The sequence below is a fragment of the Phocoena sinus genome, chromosome 21 (assembly GCF_008692025.1).
Source record: "Phocoena sinus isolate mPhoSin1 chromosome 21, mPhoSin1.pri, whole genome shotgun sequence".
NCBI classification, from domain to species: domain Eukaryota; kingdom Metazoa; phylum Chordata; class Mammalia; order Artiodactyla; family Phocoenidae; genus Phocoena; species Phocoena sinus.
In genome coordinates this window covers 28,219,656-28,243,760 of record NC_045783.1, presented here as the reverse complement: position 1 = coordinate 28,243,760, position 24,105 = coordinate 28,219,656, and the positions used below count along the sequence as shown (strand labels likewise).

Here is a 24,105-nt window from a genome sequence, read left to right as displayed (position 1 = left end):
ACTACACGTAACTCAATTTTGTTCCTTTTTATGGCTGCGTAATATTCCATTGTATATTTGTACTACATCTCTATCCATTTGTCTGTAGATGGGCATTTAGGTTGCTTCCATGACCTGACAATTGTAAATAGTGCTACAATGAACGCTGGGGTGCATGTGTCTTTTTGAACTATGGTTTTCACTGAGTATATGCCCAGTAGTGGGATTGCTGGGTCATACGGTAATTCTCTTTTTGGTTTAAGGAACCTCCATACTGTTCTCCATAGTGGCTGTATCAATTTACATTTCCACCAAGAGTGCAAGAGGGCTCCCTTTCCTCCACACCCTCTCCAGCATTTGTTGTTTGTAGATTTTCTGATGATGCCCATGCTAACTGGTGTGAGGTGATACCTCATTGTAGTTTTGATTTGCATTTCTCCAATAATTAGTTACGTTTAGTTATGAGAAGCTTTTCATGTGCTTCTTGGCCATCTCTATGTCTTCTTTGGAGAAATGTCTATTTAGGTCTTCTGCCCATTTTTGGATTGGGTTGTTTGTTTTTTTAATATTGAGCTGCATGAGCTGTTTATATATTTTGGAGATTAATCCTTTGATTCATTTGCAAATATTTTCTCCCATTCTGAGGGTTGTCTTTTCGTTTTGTTTATGGTTTCCTTGGCTGTGCAAAAGCTTTTAAGTTTCATTAGGTCCCATTTGTTTATTTTTGTTTTTATTTCCATTACTCTAGGAGGTGGGTCAAAAAAGATCTTGCTGTGATTTATATAGTCAAAGAGTGTTCTTCCTATGTCTTCCTCTTAAGAGTTTTATAGTGTCTGGTCTTACATATAGGTCTTTAATCCATTTTGACTTTATTTTTGTGTATGGTGTTAGAGAGTGTTCTAATTTCTTTCTTTTACATATAGCTATCCAGTTTTCCCAGCACCACTTACTGGAGAGACTGTCTTTTCTCCATAGTATATCATTGCCTCCTTTGTCATAGATTAGTTGACCATAGGTGCGTGGGTTTATCTCTGGGCTTTCTATCCTGTTCCATTGAGCTATGTTTCTGTTTTTGTGCCAGTACCATATTGTCTTGATTACTGTAGCTTTGTAGTATAATCTGAAGCCAGGGAGTCTGATTCCTCCAGCTCCATTTATTTCCCTGAAGACTGCTTTGGCTCTCCGGGGTCTTTTGTGTCTCCATACAAATTTTAAGATTTTTTGTTCTAGTTCTGTAAAAAATGCCACTGGTAATTTGATAGGGATTGAATTGAATCTGTAGATTGCTTTTGGGAGTATAGTCATTTCACAATATTGATTCTTCCAATCCAAGAACATGGTATATCTCTCCATCTGTTTGTGTCATGTTTGATTTCTTTCATCAGTGTCTTATAGTTTTCTGAGTACAGTCTTTTACCTCCTTAGGTAGGTTTATTCCTAGGTATTTTATTTTTTTGTTGCAATGGTGAATGGGATCGTTTCCTTAATTTCTCTTTCTGATCTTTTGTTGTTAGTGTATAGAAATGCAAGAGATATCTAGGCATTAATTTTGTATCCTGCAACTTTACCAAATTCATTGATTAGCTCTAGTAGTTTTCTGGTAGCATTTTTAGGACTCTCTACGTATAGTATCATGTCATCTGCAAGCAGTGACAGTTTTACTTCTTCTTTTCTGATTTGGATTCCTTTTATTTCTTTCTCTTCTCTGATTGCCATGGCTAGGACCTCAAAAGCCACGTTGAAAAATAGTGGTGAGAGTGGACATCCTTGTCTTTTTCCTGATATTAGAAGAAATGCTTTCAGTTTTTCACCATTGAGAATGATGTTTGCTGTGGCTTTGTTGTATATGGCCTCTATTATGTTGAGGTAGGTTCTCTCTATGCCCACTTTCTGGAGCATTTTTTATCAAAAATGGGTGCTGAATTTTGTCAAAAGCTTTTTCTGCGTCTATTGAGATGATCATATGGTTTTTATTCTTCAGTTTGTTAATATGGTGTATCACATTGATTGATTTGCGTATATTGAAGAATCTTTGCATCCCTGGGGTAAATCCCACTTGATCGTGATGTATGATCCTTTTAATGTGTGATTGGATTCTGTTTGCTAGTATTTTGTTGAGGGTTTTTGAATCTATACACATCAGTGATATTGGCCTGGAATTTTCTTTTATTGTAGTATCTCTGTCTGGCTTTGGTTATCTGGGTTATGGTGGCATCATAGAATGAGTTTGGGAGTGTTCCTTCCTATGCAATTTTTTGGAAGAGTTTGAGAAGGATGGGTGTTAGCTCTTCTCTAAATGTTTGATAGAATTCACCTGTGAAGCCATCTGGTCCTGGACTTTTGTTTGTTGGAAGATTTTTAAGCACAGTTCAATTTCAGTGCTTGTGATTGGTCTGTTTATATTTTCTCTTTCTTCCTGTTTCAGTCTTGGAAGGTTATACCTTTCTAAGAATTTGTCCGTTTCTTCCAGGTTGTCCATTTTATTGGCATAGAGTTGCTTATAGTAGTGTCTTATGATGCTTTGTGTTTCTGAGGTGTCTGTTGTAACTTCTCCTTTCTCATTTCTAATTTTATTGACTTGAGTGTTCTCCCTCTTTTTCTTGATGAGTCTGGCTAATAGTTTGCCAGTTTTGTTTATCTTCTCAAAGAACCAGCCTCTAGTTTTATTGACCTTTGCTGTTATTTTCTTTGTTTCTATTTCATTTATTTCTGCTCTGATCTTTATGATTTCTTTCCTTCTACTAACTTTGGGTTTTGTTTGTTCTTCTTTCTCTAGTTCCTTTAGGTGTAAGGTTAGATTGTTTGAGATTTTTCTTGTTTCTTGCGGTAGGATTGTAGTGCTATAAAGTTCCCTGTTAGAACTGTTTTTGCTGCATTCCAACGAAAACGTGTTTTCATTGTCATTTGTCTGTAGGTGTTTTTTAATTTCCTCTTTGATTTCTCCAGTTATCTCTTGGTTATTTAGTAATGTATTGTTTAGCCTCCATGTGTTTGTGTTTTTTACAGTTTTACCCTGTAATTGATTTCTAATCTCATAGTGTTGTGGTCAGAAAAGATGCTTGATATGATTTCAGTTTTCTTAAATTTACTGAGGCTTGCTTTGTGACCCACAGTATGATCTACCCTGGAGAATGTTCTGTGTGCACTTAAGAAGAAATGTAATCTGCTGTTTTTGGATGGAATGTCCTATAAATGTCCTATCAATTAAATCTATCTTGGTTTATTGTGTCATTTAAAGCGTGTGGTTCCTTATGAATTTTCTGTCTCGATGATCTGTCCATTGGTATGAGTGAGGTCTTAATGTCCCCCACTATTATTGTGTTATTCTCGATTTCCTCTTTTATAGCTGTTAGCAGCTGCCTTATGTATTGATGTGCTCCTATGTTGTATGCATATATATTTATAATTGTTATATCTTCTTCTTGGATTGATCTCTTGATCTTTAGGTAGCGTCCTTCCTTGTCTCTTGTAACATTCTTTATTTTAAAGTCTGTTTTATCTGAGTATTGCCACTCCAGCTTTCTTTTGATTTCCATTTGCATGGATTATCTTTTTTCCATCCCCTGACTTTCAGTCTGTATGTGTCCCTAGGTCTGAAGTGGGTCTCTTGTAGACAGCATATATATGGGTCTTGTTTTTGTATCCATTCAGTGAGCCTGTGTCCTTTGGTTGGAGCATTTAATCCATTTACATTTAAGGTAATTATCGATATGTATGTTCCTATTACCATATTCTGAATTGTTTTGCGTTTGTTTTTGTAGGTGCTTTTCTTCTCTTGTGTTTCCCACTTAGAGACGTTCCTTTAGCATTTGTTGTAGAGCTGGTTTGGTGGTGCTGAATTCTCTTAGGTTTTGCTTGTCTGTAAAGCTTTTGATATCTCTATCAAATCTGAATGAGATCCTTTCTGGGTGGAGTAATCTTGCTTGTAGTTTCTTCCCTTTCATCACTTTAAATATATCATGCCACTTCCTTCTGGCTTGTAGAATTTCTGCTGAGAAATCAGCTGTTAACTTTATGGGAATTCCCTTGTATGTTGTCATTTTCCCCTTGTTTCAATTTTTCTTTGTCTTTAATTTTTGTCAATTTGATTACTATGTGTCTCAGCGTGTTTGTCCTTGGGTTTATCCTGCCTGGGACTCTCTGCGCTTCCTGGACTTGGGTGGCTATTGCCTTTCCCATGTTAGGGAAGTTTTTGACTATAATCTCTTCAAATATTTTCTCGGGTCCTTCCTCTCTCTCTCCTTATTCTGTGACCCCTATAATGCGAATGTTGGCATGTTTAATGTTCTCAGAGGTCTCTTAGGCTGTCTTCATTTCTTTTCATTCTTTTTTCTTTATTTTGTTCTGTGCAGTGAATTCCACCATTCTGTCTTCTAGGTCACTTATCCGTTCTTCTGCCTCAGTTATTCTCCTATTGATTCCTTCTAGTGTATTTTTCATTTCAGTTATTGTATTGTTCATCTCTGTTTGTTCTTTAATTCTTCTAGATATTTGTTAAACATTTCTTGCATCTTCTCGATCTTTACCTCCATTCTTTTTCCTAGGTCCTGTATCATCTTCACTGTCATTATTCTGAATTCTTTTTCTGGAAGGTTGCCTATCTCCACTTCATTTAATTGTTTTTCTGGGGTTTTACCTTGTTCCTTCATCTGGTATATAGTCCTCCGTCTTTTCATTTTGTCTTTCTGTGAATGTGGTTTTCCTTCCACAGGCTGCAGGATTGTAGTTCTTCTTGCTTCTGCTGTCTGCCCTCTGGTGGATGAGGCTATCTAGGAGGCTTGTGCAAGCTTCCTGATGGGAGGGACTGGTGGTGGGTAGAGCTGGGTGTTGTTCTGGTGGCCAGAGCTCAGTAAAAGTTTAATCCATTTGTCTGCTGTTGGGTGGGACTGGGTTCCCTCCCTGTTGGTTGTTTGGCCTGAGGCAACCCACTGGAGGCTACAGGCTCTTTGGTGGGGCTAATGGCAGGCTCTGGGAGGGCTCATGCCAAGGAGCACTTCCCAGAATTTCTCCTGCCAGTGTCCTTGTCCTCACGGTGAGACACAGCCCCCCCCCCCCCCCCCCCAGCCACCGTCTCTGCAGGAGACCCTCCAACACTAGCAGGTAGGTCTGGTTCAGTGTCCTATGGGGTCACTGCTCCTTCCCCTGTGTCATGATGCACATACTGCTTTGTGTGTGCCCTCCAAGAGTGGAGTCTCTGTTTCCCCCAGTCCTGTCGAAGTCCTACAATCAAATCTCTCTAGCCTTCCAAGTCTGATTCTCTAGGAATTCCTCCTTCTGTTACCAGACCCCCAGGTTGGGAAGCCTGATGTGGGGCTCAGAACCTTCACTCCAGTGGGTGGACTTCTGTGGTATAAGTGTTCTCCAGTCTGTGAGTCACCCACCCAGTGGTTATGGGATTTGATTTTATTGTGATTGCGCCCCTCCTACCATCTCACTGCAGCTTCTCCTTTGTCTTTGGACGTGGGGTATCTTTTTTGGTGAGCTCCAGTGTCTTCCTGTGGATGATTGTTCAGCAGTTAGTTGTGAATCCAGTGCTCTAGCAAGAGGGAGTGAGCGCCTGTCCGTCTGCTCCGCCATCTTGAACCAATGAGCCCAGTGCTTTTCTGATATATAAGATGTTCATAAAATAAACCACCTCAGGCTTCTTACTGCATAAGATAGGTTACAAGATACGTCACTTTTCATCATGGTATGTAAAATTTCTTCTAGCCTTTAAAAATACAGATCAAGTAAGAATCATTTCTTTAAAAATTTTCCTGACTTAAGGCAGGGTAATGTCCTTAAAAAGAATAGTAAAAAACCATTGAGAGAGAGAATAAAAGGAATTCTGTACAGGATAACATGGTAATTGTCATTGTAAAATGGCACTAAAGGGCGTTAACATGTGAAAAGGTGGCTTGCTGATGAAACTGAAAACACAGTGTATCCATGTGAAAAGATGGCAATAGACAGAGACAGATGCCCTCGTGGCATCTATGATTTGACCAACTCGACCAAGCTCAGTCTTTCCTGTTGGCAGAAGAAAGAGCACCCTGATACACAAAGTCTTCAGAAAAAAATGGACAGAGTGGTACGATCTAAAGGTGAATAAAGTATTACATGAGACTGACTTGTAAAAATATGTATTTCTTCTACTTACTACACTTTAATAAATGGGCCCCCATGTCCCTTACAAAGTTTCCAAATTTAAATATTTCCCATGTGTAAGGATGACACTTTACATAACATTTATGACGCATTCTAAAAGTCATCTGGGCCGAGTAATAAGAATCCAGTGGATGCATCACATCTTCTGATTGTTTAAATTAAATATGCAGAGGAACAGTAGATTTTCATGCTCTGAACACAGGAGATAAGGTGCCGCTCCCTGGTTAACGCGGGAGCTGTAAATCAGTGAGGAATTCCAAGTATTCTGTCTACTTTGTAACAGACACATCATCCCCCAACTTCTACCCCTTTTAGAAGAAAGATAAGAGAATTTCTTGAAGGGAAAAGTTTAACATGCAAGATTCCCATTTTAAGTTGTTTCTACCAAAAGATAGATTCTTTAATATTATTGCATTAATAAGGAAGGAGGAAATAAATGACTTGGGGATTCTTCCCTTCTGCTCAATATTAGCAAACTTACTTTGCTTTAGTCCACAATACTGTTGCTTTATAGAGTATCAGCTGGCTATCATCATTAGGTAATGTAGTTGGGTTAAATTTAAGGAGAACCAACCTGCTTCCAAAGATTAACACAATAATGGCTACTCTAAAGAACAGAAAAGATATATTACCTTGATCACTGAAATAATTTTTAAATTTGAGAAGGATATGAATGATTATTTGGAAAACCATTTCGATAAGAGGCATGAAGGAACATGATGGATGTGGAGCTGAACATAAAGAACCAAATGCCTTCACTGAGTATGCTCACTGCATTAATTAATTTAAAATCAATGTTTTGTATTTCATATATATATATATATATATATATGTATGTATACACACACACAGAGACACATACATATTTTACCTCTCATGGTTCCATTGCTAAAATCTCGAAATATAGTGAGACTAAGGCAATCCATTTTAAAGTAAGGTAGGAAGGGGGAGCTCTGAGCCCAGATATGTGAGGATTCTTTTTTCTTTGGTGGGTGAGATATTAAAATACATACTTCAAAGATATCTATTGAACGTTTCAAAAATTTTAGTTCTTTATTATTATTAATCAATGCTACCTTATTATGAACTTATTAAAACCACCTAAAGCAGAATCTTTCAGCATAGTGGCCATGAAGTATGATGACCTTTAATAACTGATCTATTATTCTTGACTCAGTAATTGATATAGACCCATGTCTTGAATATATCCTGCCTCTTCTCTCCAGCTATTCCCAATTTCTCAGAACTTTATGTATCTTCATTTTTCTCAAAACGTCTACCATAAAAACCAAGTCAGCTTTAGGGAGAAGAAGATGGTTTTTATCACCAGATATATGCTTTTCCCAGGAATGAAACAGTCCCAGGGTTGGAAGGGCCTTGAGTGATCATTCAATCAAGACATCCTTTTGTAGGCAGATCTACATGTAGGGAATCAATTCTATTTGTGAAGATGTATAGAATGAACACTTATTCTAGCCCAACACACAAACAGGTACGTCTCATCCTTCTGCAGTCTTGAGGAAAGAGCTTCCCAATTTTCATCTGCTTTCAGACTCAAAGGCAAAATTGCTGATGCTGTGATGTTTGTCACTAGTGCTTAAGCCCCCAAAGAGAGGGCTTATATTATGGACAAGGCCCATGGTTAGGACGAATAAATTAAACCTCCTCGGTTGGGCTCCCGGAGTGGTATTGAACAGAAATCCAGACTTTGGTCTTAAAGTTTAGTATCTCAGCTGGGAACTCTGGCTACCCGTCTTATTAGCTCTATGATCTTGGATAAGAAGGTTGACTTCCTTGAGACTGTTACATCATGTAAAACTGTGATGATATAATACTAATCCACAGAGCTCTCTGATGGTTATATGTGAAAGCACATGAAGTAGTGCCTGAAACATAGTGGCTTTCAAAAGTTATTAATTTTCCTCTGATGTAGAAAATGATGGCCAATGAAATTTGCCTAAGAAATAAGAGTTTGGTACAAAGAAATGGGGATGCACTGGGCCAAATTTCAGCAGGGACACTTAAAGCAATTGATTAAATGATCCTTACAGGATCAAACAAGTTAATAAAGCTTCTAAAATGCAGTAGCCTACAACTTAGATTGCTGTAGTCCACCACTGAATGTCTAAATATTATTTTGCTAACTCTGCCTCCGTTTACCAAGAGGTACTGTGATGTCATGTTCTTTAAGGCTTTCCAAAGTGATCGTAAACTTTGTTAAGCATTAGAAAAGGAACTGGAGAGTAAAGAAGATTATGTTTATTAGCTCATTTTCTATTTTTTTAAATTAATTCATTTTTGGCTGCGTTGGGTCTTCGTTGCTGCGCGCGGGCTTTCTCTAGTTGTGGTGAGCAGGGGCTACTCTTCGTTGCGGTGCACGGACTTCTCATTGCGGTGGCTTCTCTTGTTGCGGAGCATGGGCTCTAGGTGTGCAGGCTTCAGTAGTTGTGGCTCGTGGGCTCTAGAGCACAGGATCAGTAGTTGTGGTGCCCGGGCTTAGTTGCTCCGCAGCATGTGGGATCTTCCCAGACCAGGGCTCGAACCTGTGTTCCCTGCATTGGCAGGCAGATTCTTAACCACTGCGCCACCAGGGCAGCCCCTATTGGCTCGTTTTCTTTCCATGCACTTCAAGGGTTTATTAAGCAAGGAGCAAAGGTGCCAGGATGTGTCAACCTTATCACATTCCTTTCACACAAATATCCTGTAATAGCTGAAATTGATCCTCAATATCTGGGTGCCTTAGATAGTAAAAACCTTTTAAACCTGGAATTCTTTTGTCGACCTGTTGACAGGTATTTAGGGCAATTTTCATCAGAGGCATCTTTATGTCCTGCCTTTTCACTCTTCCTTCTGAAGTGCAGCTCTTCTTAGATTTTCTTTTTTGTTTTTATTTGAAAACTCCCATACAATTTGTATTTTACTTTGAAATAAATTGTCTTAAATATGCCATGACTGTTCAAGAAAGAGACTCTAAAAATATCTTGCCTGAGGTTTCTGGATCTACCTTCCCTGTCGGAACTGTTAGCACATAATGCTAACTGGCAATAACAAATGCAAATATGGTAGAAACATGTCGGTTAAGACAGCTATCAATTTTGAGACATGCTTCTTTGGAAAGCCATCCGCACTTTAGAGAAAACTATTTGGGGAATTAGCCACACTCATTTTGCATAAACAGTGAACTGCAATGAGAAAGGAGGGAAGTGATAATGCTTGTAGGCTACAAGTTTTTGTTTGTTTGTTTGTTTGTTTCGCTGTACGCGGGCCTCTCACTGTTGTGGCCTCTCCTGTTGCCGAGCACAGGCTCCGGAAGCACAGGCTCAGCGGCCCTGGCTCATGGGCCCAGCCGCTCCGCGGCACGTAAGATCTTCCCAGACCGGGGCATGAACCCGTGTCCCCTGCATGGGCAGGCGGACTCTCAACCACTGCGCCACCAGGGAAGCCCAAGGCTACAAGTTTTGAGAAAAAACCGCACCTGAAATTGAGTTGTACGGATACAAAATGCATTAAACCTTCTGCTGAGCTTATATATTATTTATATATGTATACGTGAATATGTATGTGTGTATATGTATGTATATGTATATATACACATACACGTTCTAAGGTGAATGATCCAGTATGTGTGTTTTTCTAAACTAGCCAGGGATTACCTTGGAATTGCTAAACAATGTGTTACCAGCTCCCCTGATTCTCCCCCTCAGCTACTCCCTCCCTCTACCCTCAAATAACCATTCAGGAGGGAATGTCATTGTCTACTTGATAAACTCAAGTCCAGAGCCATGGAGTCATTCAGTGGTTTAGGGCCAATCAAAGCCATGGCATTTCAGGTATCTTTTTGCAAAAGTTCCCAAGTGAATTCTCCTCTGACTCCCATTCTAACCCTGCCCTTCAGTTATATGACCTTGGAGGAAGTCCTATCCCTTTTTGCACTGCTGTGTCCTTCCTGTGTAGAATGAGATTATTATCTACTCTGTCTTATATTATTGTATTGATGAAATCTAGGCTTAATGGAAATGAGGATGTGTAGAAACCCTGATCCTGGAGGGTAAGAGAAATCGTAAGACAATCGGGAACCAAAGCCTTGAAAATGAAATAACACAGACTGGGCAACTGACTTCTGAACAACTAGTCAGAACTGGCAGAAAAGCAGCCCACTGGTGACCTTGTGTCTTCTTAGGGTATGTGTCTCAGTTCAATAATAAATCTCAGCTGATATTCTATGTCTGCCATGAACTGTTAGATTGATTGTAGTTTTGTGTGTAAAAAGCCCTGGACAAATTCCTTCCGCAAAGGTCCCTCCACAGAGCCTATGCTCTGATGGGTTGTGTTTCCCCGCCCCAGTGGGCAGCTCAGTTCCATCCTCAGCCTGAGAAAAAGTTAATTTTCCCTTATCAGTAATGAGGATTGAAAGAGTGAGTGCCTTTCGAAGCTCTTTCATGCTATATGTATAGCCCAACTGAGACAGGTATACAATCCTTAATGTCCTTTAGAAACGGGGTCGGATGACCTGTAGACGAAGGACTCACCTCAAGGATTGACGTCTGCACTTGGAGGATCTGTTCATGGCCTTTGAGCTGCCGGATGCAGATTTTGCAGGACAGCTGGGTGGTGGTGGGCGTGTAGCGTTCCAGGGAGAAGGCACAGTGCAGGGGCTGCCGGTTACCGCACCACACGCGGGAGAATGGGACTTCCTGCGGGGGAGACGGGGGAGAGAAGAGGGCAATGGTGTGCAGAGCCCGGCTGAAGTGAGCAGAGAGCAGGAGGGACCTAATCACAGTAATTAGGATGATGATGATGGCGGTGATGGCAGGAGAGGTGATTGCCTAAGCGACTCCAGTGGAATTGTAGAAATAATGTTCCAGCATATGCCGAGCAGCACAAAAGTAATTAACGTCAATTCCAACGGATAACATTTGAATTCCAAAACCACACTGCCAGAGCTCAGCTTTCACTTGGTGACTCACACAGTTAGAAAGAATACCATCAAAAGTTAATCGTCGTGTCTTTCCATGACAGAAATATTCTAAAAGACTCCTATGGGTAGATTCCTAGGATTAGATGCCTACTCCATCCTTCTACCTAAGCCCGGGGTAGGATGACATCTTCTCACTTAAATGAAAATTATGCTGAAGAACTGACTGGCCAGAACTTATGCCCATACCACAAACAAATGCCAAATTGTATAAACATAATGTTGCTAATGTATCCGGCATAAAAATTATACCTACTGCAGAATCATACACACACATACACACACACCCGAGCGAGACACACACAAACACGACAGGCTACCCCAGAACGGTCTAGTTTGCCAACTCCTCATTCATTCAATTCATCCATTCTACAGTTACGTGTACCATGCCTACTGACAGCCAGACACTGTACTAGATAAACAAGAAAAGAACAGTATGAATTGAGGTCTGGTCCCCACTTTCAAGGGACTTACAGACAATTGAGTGGCAAAAGCAATTTTCACTAAATGAGGGGGGAAATTGTAAAATCTATACACATCTCCCTTTTCCCCATGACGAGCTGGTGCTTGCCACCAATTGGCTCAGGCACGTGGCTTTACACTAAAGTGAAGTAGAGGTCAGTCACTGATAATCTTCCATGTCCTAAAATGTCTTTCATTCCTACTCAGATCAGGCTGTGGTCCTTGGCAATGACCTCATATTTCCAGCCCATAGTAATCTTCATTCTCCCTTCTTTCTCTTTTCCGCATCCCATTCATTTGCTCTTTCACCTGTTGCTACAAATACAGTTTCCCCCGATACTGATGCTGAAAGGCAGCAAAAGATGTATCAAGTCTAGAAGTCTGAGTCTCTGAAGTGTGACTGGCGATGGACTCAGCAGGTGTCTTAAGACCAAAGGCCATGATTAGAATTCAATCTACCCACTTTGAGGAACTATGAGTTACCTAGTTATCCCTGAGCTCCAATCTGTACACTTGTTGGTTTCCTCATTTTCTCTATAGGAAGTCTCACAGACCCTGATTTTGGTACTTGCTGGGGGCGGGGGCGGGGGGGACCAGCAGGGAGGGACGGAGTTTAGATTGTTGCAGACTTGAGTACAAGAGAGCCAGCTTTAGGGATTATGAAGGAACGAACTCACGCATTAAACCCTACCACACATCCCAGCAAGGGATGTAAGGGTGTCGTGTTTTTGTTTTGTTTGTTCTGAAACCTGAACCAAGGGAAAGGCAGTGGATCTTTGTCTCAAGAAGTAGAGACAGGGACTCAGAGAAGGTCTATATGTTGACACTGCAGACTTTCATCGACTTTATCCCCGTGCAGAATGTGCGCTGTTAGGAGGCAACTCTCTCTCCACCATCCTCAGTTCTCCCCTACATGGCAGGGGCTGGAAGCCTGAAAACTACATTTCACAGCTCTCTCCAGCAGGGGGTTCACATTTCCATTCTGCCAGTGAGAAGTACTTGTTTTAAACTTGGAAGGAGGAGGAGGGAGCAGAAGCCTCTTCCTCGCTGCTCCTCTGACAGCAGCGAGCAAACCCAAAGGGTTCAGCTGACAGCACATGTGAGGTTTGCAGGGGCTTCTGAGAGCCGTCTGCTTCAGGGGTGTTGTGTTTTCCTGAAATCACCAAACTTGCTGGTTTCCTTATATCACTAGTGGCTTTCTCTGACCTTGGCTCTCCTAGGCTTTCCAAAGGCTTTATAAGCACATAAATCCTTTGATTACATTTCCCCTTGATTGAAATATCTTTTCTTGACCCAGACCATTCTCTAATGAAACACCAGTGGCTTAGAAGAAGTTCTCTTAGAAACTAAGATGAGCTGGGCAGCGCTGGATGGTTCACTAGTGGGTTCCACAGAGAGGCTCTCATCCGGGGGCAACTCTGGGAGAAGCATGAAGCTGACGGTCACTAAGGAAGCGTGTGGCTGTGGCACAGCTTGCTCACGCCTCCAGCAAGACAGCACAGGTCCAGCCTACTTTCTTCCTGAACTGAGAGTTTTTCTTATGAGCTCTTCCCTCTCTCTCCTAGCAGCAGAAGGCACTTCGGATCGGTGTGGCCTCCCAGCAGCCTTTAGAGGAAGTCGTTCCCTAAAACACTCAAAAATGACTTTTCACCTGCCCCCAATCCTATAGCAGATAAAACAGTAATAATACGTATTTACAAGGTCTGCCGTTTCTCCTCATTGTGTAATCCGACGCTTTCCACGCTCCTCCATGGTTTAGGAAACCACGGGTAACTCTCACTTCATATCTCAGCCTCCAGCTCTTGTGTCTCTGTCTCCTGAACTCTTCAAAACCCCATCTGCTCACATACGCCCAACTGCCATTTCTCTGTGGAGAACTCCCAACAGCTACATCTCTGGTTTTTATTTCATTATCATCCATCACTGACATTATACCCCTAATCAATTATAAACAATTGTAAACATTATACCCCAAATCAGCCCACAATTTTAGCTGGCCTTTCCCTTCTCAGACAGGTCTACCTTTTGAAAACGGATTATCACCATCTCTCTCTCATCGTCATTCTCCTCCAGTTTTTCTATCTCCACGCGTAATCTTCTCTGACGTCATCATGGCTAACTGGGAGTAAAGTGTTCAGCAACCTTCCTATCTTCAGTCTCTACTACACGAGTTAATGAGGGGGTTGAGGCTTGACTGGGGAGGAAACAGAAAGCAGTTGATAGGTATTCTTTAGGGAAGAGCTCATGGTCTCTCTTTTACCTGTAATCATGAATTGAGGGGGGGGGCACTGATGTGACCACATCACCTGGGAACTCTGCTTTCATTACATGATTCCTCTGCTTGGGGGACCAGAATGGCCCCAGGAAGCCTGCGTGATAAACACAGCCCCCTGGGACTTCCCTGGTGGCCCAGTGGTTAGGACTCCGTGGTTCTGCTGCAGGGGGAACTAAGATCCCCCATGCTGTGCGGCCAACAAAACAAAACAAACACAGTCCCTTGCCTGGCCTTCGAGGGCTTCTTGCATCCTCGATCACCTCATCCTCACTCTCTCCAGTCTCAGTGTACAAGCCCTCAAACTCACTCCCTTCCCCAAGCCGGTACATTTTGATAGAGTTACTCTGTACCATCCCCTTCAACGAAAGTAACTATAACAGAGGGCTCTACGGTTCGTAGGTGTTTTTGCCTAACTAAGCTAACTAAGGAGGTTTTTGTTTTCTAAATCTGAAATTTGAGTCATTACAGTGTAATATCAATGTTTGCACTTCAGGGCTCCAGACAGAGCTGAATTCAAGGTCCAGATCTTAAACAAACCTACATTTTTTCTGCAGTAGCTTTGAATCCTAGGTAATGCTTACCTTCCTTAAAAAAAAAAAAAAAAAAAAAGGCACTGACCACTTATTGAAAAGTATCTTCTGTGGTGTCACTTGCTAAATTTTGTATATTTTCTCCTGAGAACACTGGAAAAACCCACCACAGAGATAATGTTTTCTTGCAGAAAGACGTGAGAATCAGCAAACAAAAAAATTCTTCTCTCTTTCCATTCTACTGCACACAATCAAAACATTTAAAAAATCTGATATTGAGACAGTGTCAAAAGAATATCTTTTAATTGTTGAGTAGCAGCTACCAGTAGTGCTCAACAAAACACTGAAAAATAACAGAATTAGAAGCACTGTGATTAGTGTGTTTTCAGGGCAATCATCTTTGCTTTCATTTATTCCAAAAAAAAAAAAAAAGGCAAAACACCAAGCTGCTCACTGAGCTGAGAGGAATTATGTGGAAAGTAATACAAGAGGACAAAGTGTAGCAAAGTTCTGGGTGTTTAAAGAATTCCGGAAATGTTTTCATTTTGAGTCCCATTATAATTAGTTTCCTAGTAGATGGGGACCATGTAAATCATATCCTAGCAGGAGACAGACACTGGGTTCTCCAGGATACGTAGCATGCTGTAAGACAGCTGCTTTTATCCTACAGAGGTGACAACCTGGCTTGGTGTTTTGTAGGATTTAGACAATAAATTAATATTTTATCGCATACTGTTTACTACAGCTTCTTCACCCCACAGGCAGCAAGGAATAAAGGAAACGATGATGAAGTAGCTCTCAGGTCCCAGTAACCTACTGAGAGCAGAGTTATTTCCCTCTAAAGGAGGGTTGCTAAGTCTTCCAAGGGGACAACAGCATATCACTAACTGTGGTAGAGTCTTAAGAAAAGGGGGCATAATTAATTGCTTATTTTGGAAGGACTAGTGTTGTGGGCTTCATTTTTTTCTTTGAATCAAGGTTAGTGGGGGCTATGGTAACCAGATCTCCTAAGAACTCACATACCCTTCCCTTTCACCCATCATACCCGGTTTCACAAGCAGTAAGGGTTGTAGCCTAGCATTTTATAAACTGTCGTCCTCCAGAATCGAAACCAACAAGATTTAAAATCTAGTTGGTCCTAATATGTAGGCTCTCATCACATAGCTCTGGACCCAGTCTTGAACTCACATCATTCTAAAAACATCTCTTGGTTGGTGTCTGATAGCACAACTATTCTATGCACTAGATACCTCCCTGAGAAATTCCACCTTTCCCGGAAGAGAAAAGGAAGGTTTTTTTTAGGAGAGTAAGCTTTGGGTGCCAACTGGAATATGTCAATTCCCAGATTCCTGATTTGAAGTTAGAGAAAGGGAGAGAGGAATAAGAAGAATACCAGAGGTCTTCTACCCACTGACTTAGAAGATGACAGGGACATTTACCAGTTGAAGGAGAGACCTATAAATGATGTCAGGAGTAGTGAGGTTTTCTGTCTCCACAATAGTGCTCTGTGAGCCCTTATCCGCTAAGCCTTAACAAAAAGCCATTCTCTGTTATCCACACCGAGTTTGTCAGCGCACGTGATGTTCTCCATGAAGTTCAAGCATTCTGAACACAAACCCTCCCCAGAGTGTGAGAATCTGATGCCTAGAGCAAACACAGCATGGCCATTAAGACAAGCACAACATGTAGGCATACTGCTGGGGGTTCAGTGACCACAGGAGCAAAGAAATTGGTTCTAAGGGTGGTGAAGAGAAAGGAAGAATAGAGCAGAAAGCCATTTGTGGGGAAGAAAAATGAAGTGGAAATGAAAACTCAGTGGCAAGCCTCCTGGTGCAGAGAAAATTAAATTGTGTCTCAGCCTTCCAAGACGCTTTCAAATTATGCTCAATTACAGAAGGCAAACGCTTCTAGTTGTTCACAACCTCTATGTAATCCAAGCCATCCTGGCAGTAAAGCTGGTTGGGTTTTCTTGCTAGCCAGTGCCCTTTGCCTTTGGCCGGCCCTGTTGCATCCTCTGGGGTGGGCAGGCATTAACCTCCACCAAGCCTTTTCTACCTGAGGCTCTCTTTGGAATCCCTGGTGTTGGAATTGTTGTTTAAGTGCCACTGAGAGGTTATGGTTCTTTCATCTGATTTTTTTTTTTTTTTTTTTATCTCCAAGCATTAAACTTAATAGTTACTTTGGACTGAGTCACTTTTACTAGGATCCAGTGAAATGATGCCCTTAAATCAATAAAGATTAATACACAGAGGAATCTGCATGACTCGGGATTTGTTTTAATAATACCCTGAAGTTCAATTTAGACTAGAAACTTTGAATACTGCTTTCTGGGAAACAGAGACACCTAGGTCTAGAACATCATAAATAATACACTTATTCATAGAAAACCCATCTCCATAAAAAGAAATGTGGTAAAGTTTTCAAAAAAATTGTACAGGGCCCTGAGAGAGATTCTTGTTGCTTTGAATGTGCTAAAGTTATACATAGAGGGGGCAATTCCCAAGGTAATGAGAAATCTGAAAAGTAAATATAAAAATATGGCCTTAACCAATTTGAAAATTCTGAAGTTTAGAAGTATAAGGTGTTGGTGGTACAACTTCTTTCTAACTCTCATGGCATGGCCAAGGTTTTTCTCTTTGAGATTTGGCTTATTTCCATTCTGACAAGCCGGTATATCTTGTGCACGGTTTTTAGAAAATGAATGCTGTGAAGGTGGAAAGGTTACAAAACCACAAGGCTCTGCAGGTTATGCTGGTGGGAAGAACAGAGAAGTCTGAAAGCGTCCTATGAGTCCAGATCGATATGAGTCTCCCAGAAGCTTACCCAGAGTGAGGGAAATGTCCTGTCACTTGAAGCACAGATGACTCTAGCTTAGGAAACGGTGGTAGACCAGCTGGCTGCTCCTTATGACACTACTTATCACTGGAAATTTTCATAGAATTCAGTGACAAGATCACAAGTTGATATCTTTTCATGCTAAGCAACTACTCGGAATCCCTACAAATGATCCAAGGAGACTCGTAAGTCATCCTGCAGTTGTTTTTAAAGTCTCTAATAATGAGGTGTGTGAACAATCATACATAAATATTTTTATAGTTATAAAAAGATTCTAAGAGGCATTGACATTGCTTTGTTTTTCAATTTGTGATTTCTTCTTCCCATCTTGCTCAATTCACCTGGCAGCAAGCACTTCATATATTCAGGACAATCTCTTGTTCCCATCTGGTTGGCCAGAGCTCTCTCTACAACTCAAAATTATCACCCTTAAAAGGTTTCTCCCTGACAATCCAGTTCATTTGTACTTGAACAGGATTAAAACTGTGTCTCATAATGAACTGATCTGAATCAAAACAAACCCACAAACACATCCTGCTCTAAGCTGTTACATGACCACCTTCAACCTATCCCGAGTGGCGATTTAAGCAGGAGAGAGGAGAAATGTCACATTACCTGACACACAAGCCCCTTTTCCCCCCACGTGTTAGAAACCCATGGATTTCTGACAATAGGTTTCATCCCCCGGGTGTAGTCCAAACTGTTACATGTCTGTGACAGCTTTGAAATTAAATCCATAGTTTTAAAGGAGGAGGAAAGTCAAGAGTACCCTCACCAGAGCTTGTGATCTACTCACTGGTTAAAGCAAAGCTATTTCTGTCAGAAACCCATTTGGCCAGTACCTGGCATGCAGTGAATGGTTTAATTCTCCAGAGGAATGGGGGGATATCAAGGACAGAGATCTGAAGACTAAAGGTATTCCCTTTGAAATGCAGCAACTTTGGTTCTTCCAGGAGTTGTCCGCCTTGATGCCTTTCATCTGAAACCACTTCCTAGAGGGCAAGAAAAAGAAAGAAGCACAGCAATAAAGTACCCAATTTCCTCCACGTTTTCCTTCCACAGATACGTATACTCCCTCTCACGTGTCTCCCAGGAAGAGACAAACAGCATGAGGAGCACACTCTACTTTTACACCCCACCCCCATCCTTGCAAGGTCAGGACTAAGCGGCTACATACAGGCTGCTGAGAAATGAGGATCCGGACACAAAGAAACAATTGTTCTTTATTACTGTATTGTTGAGGCTTTTACACACACTGTGCCCGTCTTTAAAGCTGGAAGACCTCCTTTGCCCCAAGCAAACTGCAATACTATTGAGCTTTCAGAACTGTGTGAATTTCATCCTGATATCGCCATAATCAAGGGATGTATTTGTACTTAACCTAACACATCATCACATTTCACGAGAAAGGGAGACACAGCCCCTCCTCCGCTCTGGTTCCCTTGTTTGTCACTAACACAGGCATCATCCAATATTTATCCTTTAGCTCAAAATAAATGTTGCAAATGCATGTATCATGTTTATTTGTAGTAATGTTCACAGAAGTTATGCCAAAAGGCCAAGAAAAAATAAGCTGCCAAGTCAGTTTCAGCTCAGAAAAAAAAAAAGAAATCAAATTCCTGAGATAAATACTCCTTTATCTTTCACTGACAAATCTTTATAATTATATCTCATACAAACACAGTTCACATACATTCTATTAAGCAAACCATTTAACTGGTTTCAAATTTCTGGCATTTAGAATCATCTCCATAAGACAAGTGAAATAATAGAACAGACATGAGTGCTATAAAATGTCAAACTACTGTAGGGGGTGAGGTTTTCAGTGTTAGTGGAGATGAAAGATTTCCCTAAATCCCCATTTAAAAAAATCACCGTTAACTGACTTATAATTTCCTTGCAGAGCTAGGATAAATAGGAAAACTGAAATCCTTTAATGATGTCCTATAATCTTCCCAGAGTTTCAAAAAGGTTGTAAGAAGCCAAGCAAATAGGTTTATAAATACAATAAAACTTACATTTCAATTATCAGGGAGTGAAAACAGCCTCAGGAGTTATCTTTCCCATCTCTTGTCTATGTATAGATTAACAGTAATGAAAATGTTTCTAAGCGGCAGCTTTCCAGCTTTTATCCTTCATGTACACACAAACTGTTAACAGGCTACTAGTGTCTCTTCTCAGGACTAAACGATTCCATTCCAGTGTCATTTTCTCCAGCTCTCGGGGTGTGGAAGGGGTGTGTCTTGGGGCCCTGAGTCAGCACTAAACTTGCTGCGATGATGGAAGTGGTCCATACCTGTGCTTTCCAATATGGTATCCACTAGCCAGAGTGGTTAGAGTGACTAAGGAACTAAGATTTTCACTTTAGTTAATTCAAATGTGGATACGCACACACGGTTGGCAATTACCGCCCTGGACAGGGAGGTGCTAGATAATTCATTACCTTGTGGGTCTAAGCGCTGGACATAATAACACAGTGGTCAGTGTCTAGTGAGGGCTGCAAGCAGTGGAAGGAAAGAGGCAGGGTGGGAGGAAAGGGAATTAATGCCAGACGCTGACTTTAGGTCTTTACGGATCCTGGTCTGTTCCCTCTTTTGAGATTTAATGAGTGTCCAGTGGAGCAGTGCTTGAGCTGGGCACTGGGTGGACAGAAATGAAACGCCAAGGAGCTCACAGTCTAGAGAGAGGGTCAGAACAGCAAGCATAGAGTATAATATAGTATCTAACTATTACAGATATGTATATTCCCAAAGGTTAAGGCAAGACAGAGGGTGCCTAACCCAGATGGGCAGAAAGGCCAGGAAATGAATTGGGAAATTAATAGAGGAAGTGATATTTGAACTGAGCCTGGAAGTAAATATAGGGGCTGCTCATGGGAAAGGGAGGGAGAGTGCATTCCAGACACTGAATGGGCTCTGCACAAAGGCACGGAGGCCAGACAGAGCTGGGATAGAAGGTTAGGGTGGAAAGTGTATGGCTGGAGGTGATGAATATTATTATAGGGCAGGGGCCAATCACGAATTCTCCCTTACCATGCTAGGGACTTGTATTTTTGTTTAGACTGATGTTCGGGTTTCAGGGAGTATGAGAATTTCCTGAGGGTTATATATACTCAAGAGGGCACTCATCTTGTAAACCAGAAATGGAAGCACAGGCTTCTAATCACATTTCTGCATGGTCTTGGGCAAGTCACTTAATCTTTAGGCTTCAGTTCTTTACTTGGGTTTATCCACAGCCAAGCAAAATCATTAGCATGGTAATATACTACCTGCTGTTTGCCATTCAAGGTTAGAAACAGGGACAAATAAGAAATCGGCTTATTCAAACCATATTAAAGCCATGGAATAACAACGGTGTTGACTTGTCAAAGTATATTTGACTGGGTAGGCTCTCTGAAGTGTATCCCTGTTCTTTAAATCTGACTTGCCTGAAAGTACAGTGAAATAAACCGAGGTCAGGCGATGAAGTGACTTGTTCAAGGCCATGAATTACTTGGTGTAGAGCTAGTCTATTTTAATATTTAGAAACTATATAGCATCATCACACTTGAAGGGAACTTAAGGTAGTTAGTGATTTAAAACTTGATTATTTACAGAGGAAAACGTGGAGACCCTCCCCCTTACCCCCAAGAAAGTGATTTGCCTGAAGCCACATGGCTAGTGACAGAGCTACTATATCAGAACCTGTTCATGGTCTAAGTAGTTTTTCTACTAGATTTCCCTGCATTTTCCTATACTATGCTTGATTTTTTTAAGAGTCGTGTGAAGGTCAGACTGCTATTAACACTGTCCCATAAGTAATTTTTCATTACTGCAAGATATATGTAAAGATGACATAAGTCAGTCTGTTTTTCAATAAATGCTGGAGAGGGTGTGGAGAGAAGGGAACGCCCTTGCACTGTTGGTGGGAATGTAAATTGGTGCAGCCACTATGGAGGACAGTATGGGAGGTTCCTTAAAAAACTAAAAACTGAGCTACCATATAACCCAGCAATCCCACTCCTGGGCATATATCTGGAGAAAAACATGGTCCAGAAGGAGACATGCACCCCAGTGTTCACTGCAGCACTGTTTACAATAGCCAGGACATGGAAGCAACCTAAATGTCCATTGACAGAGGAATGGATAAAGAAGATGTTGTACATATATACAATGGAATATTACTCAGCCATAAAAAAGAATGAAATAGTGCCATTTGCAGCAACGTGGGTGGGCTTAGAGATTGTCATACTGAGTGAAGTAAGTCAGACAGAGAAAGAGAAATATCGTATGATATCACTTATATGCGGAATCTAAAAAGAAATGATACAAATGAATGTATTTATAAAACAGAAATGGACTCACAGACTTCCAGAGTGAATTTATGGTTACCGGGGAGTGGGGGGTGGGCGGAAGGGTGGAGGGAAGGGATAGTTAGGGAGTTTGGGATTGACATGTACACACTGCTATATTTAAAAAGGATAACCAACAAGGACCTACTATATAGTACAGGGAACTCTGCTTAATGTTACGTGGCAGTCTGGGTGGGAGGGGCGTCTGGGGGAGAATGGATACATGTACATGTATGGCTGAGTCGCCTTGCTGTACACCTGAAACTATCACAGCATTGTTAATCGGCTATACTCCAATATAAAAAGTTAAAAAAAAGTTTTTGCCCAGTGGTTATATATACTATCTAAGCCATCCCTGAGGATATTAGGAATTTTTTAAAATGGATATCCACTTACAATTATCACCGAGGAAAATGGTACCTCTTAAAGATTCTGCTTTAGGGCCTCCAATTTAAATATAACCATAATTTATTTTTACTTTTGTTTTTTTGATTACTTTAATCTCCACATACTGAACCAGCTACATACAATTAACAGTGTCTTGTAACCTTGTACAAAATATTAAGCAATTATAGCTATTTTGTAACAAACCAATTACTTATTAAAATGAAGAAGCCCAATAATGAACTCATCACTGTATTTATATATTTGTAAAGGCACAACTGGCTTCAGAGTGCAAGCTTAAATCCCTCTCCAAATAGGATAAATTGTACTTAACACAGAATTCCCAGTTACGCCCCTTAAACCTATTGTATTCCGCTCAGGGGCTGGGCCTAGACATTGTATTTTTAAATACTTCTCAGATGACGCCGATGTCCAGCCAGGTTTGGGAATCAGTGGTACAAACAACTCTGCTGAGCTCCTTCACAGTCATTAACACGGATGCCTCACCCCGAGAGTGGAATCTGATATCCATTTGACTTTTTCCTGTCTGCCTCCTATGTGATAAGGGCCCTTGGCTAAACCTCTGAGTCTACTGTTAAATTGATATCTGTGTTAATTAAAGTAGAAAGTAGGGTCTGGCTGGTTTCTTGTATATAAGATGTACCTAAAGGCTATGGTTGGTGGTTTTTCTGTCTCTTCTGTTTCATCATTTCACATTGGCGGTTGCTAGTCATCCAGGGCTAGGAGTTGTGGCCAGAAGAAACTTGTGCTTTGTGCCTCACTGAGCCATTTATGTTGATTTAATGAGACAGGCAGCGATATTCAGGTGTGCTTCAGGGATACTAAAACAAGCAGGCTGAATTTACATATTTATGAGACAAAACTGTTTAAGTACACACACACACACACACACACACACACACACACACACACAGAAGTTATGTCGCTGTGGTGTTTTCCTTTAACTGCTTTACGTGAATGATATTTTCCAAGGTTGTGTTATTGATAAACACAAGAGCTACATCTGGAGGAAATCCTCTGAAATTAGATTCTAAATCTCCATTAATGCCAAGTAAGTAAGGAGGACCCAGAGGTACTGAATAGGAGTGCTGGGAGAAATCGAGAAAAAAATTAGTTGTGTTTTTTTTTTCCCCCTCTAAGATAGGGCAAGTGCTTAATTCCTTGCTTCCCTATGTTAAGGTTTGTTTGAACTGTGTGTGTGTGTGTGTGTGTGTGTGTGTGTGTGTGTGTGAGAGAGAGAGAGAGAGAGAGAGAGAGAGAGAGAGAGAATGTAATAAAATAACAAAAACCTAGGTCTTAACATGTTACAACTTTGAAAATATATCACCGTTCCTCAACCTTTGGTTTGAATTCATCAAAAGTGCCAATGTCAAACACAAACATAAAATTGCAGCTCTAATTATTACAGAAATACACGAACAGGAAGGACAAGAAGTCATTGGTCCCTTTCTCACCTTAAGGCAGATGGCATTTGTATTTTTTTAAAAAGCCTATCTGAGCGGATTTAATTTTCCATTGAGATGGTTTTAGATGTATTTATTAGAACATAGCTTCAAAAATCTGAAACCAAATTAATTATGCCTTACCAAGGTACATGAGGCATTTTGCTTCTGTGATTCAAAGAAATTGCTACTAGGATTCAGATGAAATATCCCCAGAGCAAATGGGAAGCAGCCCTGCAGGAGGCAAAGGAGGACATGGCAAAAAAATGAAGAATGTTTGTTTGATTACTAAAATCCTATAAAGGAATATTTTTTGGTGAGGCCACTGTCTTGCCAGGTCCCCACCTAGTTCTAAGAGGACAGGAGAGTTGGGTCTAGAAGCTGCCCTTCTTCCAAGGATTTCCAGTGAGAAGGTGGGCTTTTGTGGGGACATAGAGATGTCCAGGGAGATGGAAATGGCGTGAAAATGCAACCATGTCCTTTAACCAGGCTTCCTTCTTGGTTACAAGCCCAGGTCTAGCTGGGCTCATATGTACCATTACTTTGAGCTATGAAAGATGTACTACAATAAATGCAGCAACTGTCACAGCCACGCTTGGTCTCTAGTTCCAAATCGTGACAAACATTTTCATTACAGTGATAACGGAACAGAGGCAAATTCCAGGGTAGGCAATTTCTGCAGAAACGCTTCATGAAAAAAAAAACTACCTATGAATTTTGATTAA

The 24,105-nt window shown here is 40.9% G+C and overlaps 1 protein-coding gene across 1 annotated transcript in view; it reads right to left on the bottom strand.

The window, feature by feature from the left end:
- The window catches only part of UNC5D (unc-5 netrin receptor D), a 591,157-nt gene that overhangs the window by 15,570 nt on the left and 551,482 nt on the right, over positions 1 to 24,105 (bottom strand). The window contains exons 14-15 of the mRNA XM_032618440.1: positions 18,046 to 18,195; positions 10,656 to 10,820 (exon numbers count right to left, since the gene is read on the bottom strand). Of these exons, the coding sequence (XP_032474331.1) occupies positions 10,656 to 10,820; positions 18,046 to 18,195 (315 nt within the window). The remainder of the gene's footprint in view (positions 1 to 10,655; positions 10,821 to 18,045; positions 18,196 to 24,105) is intronic.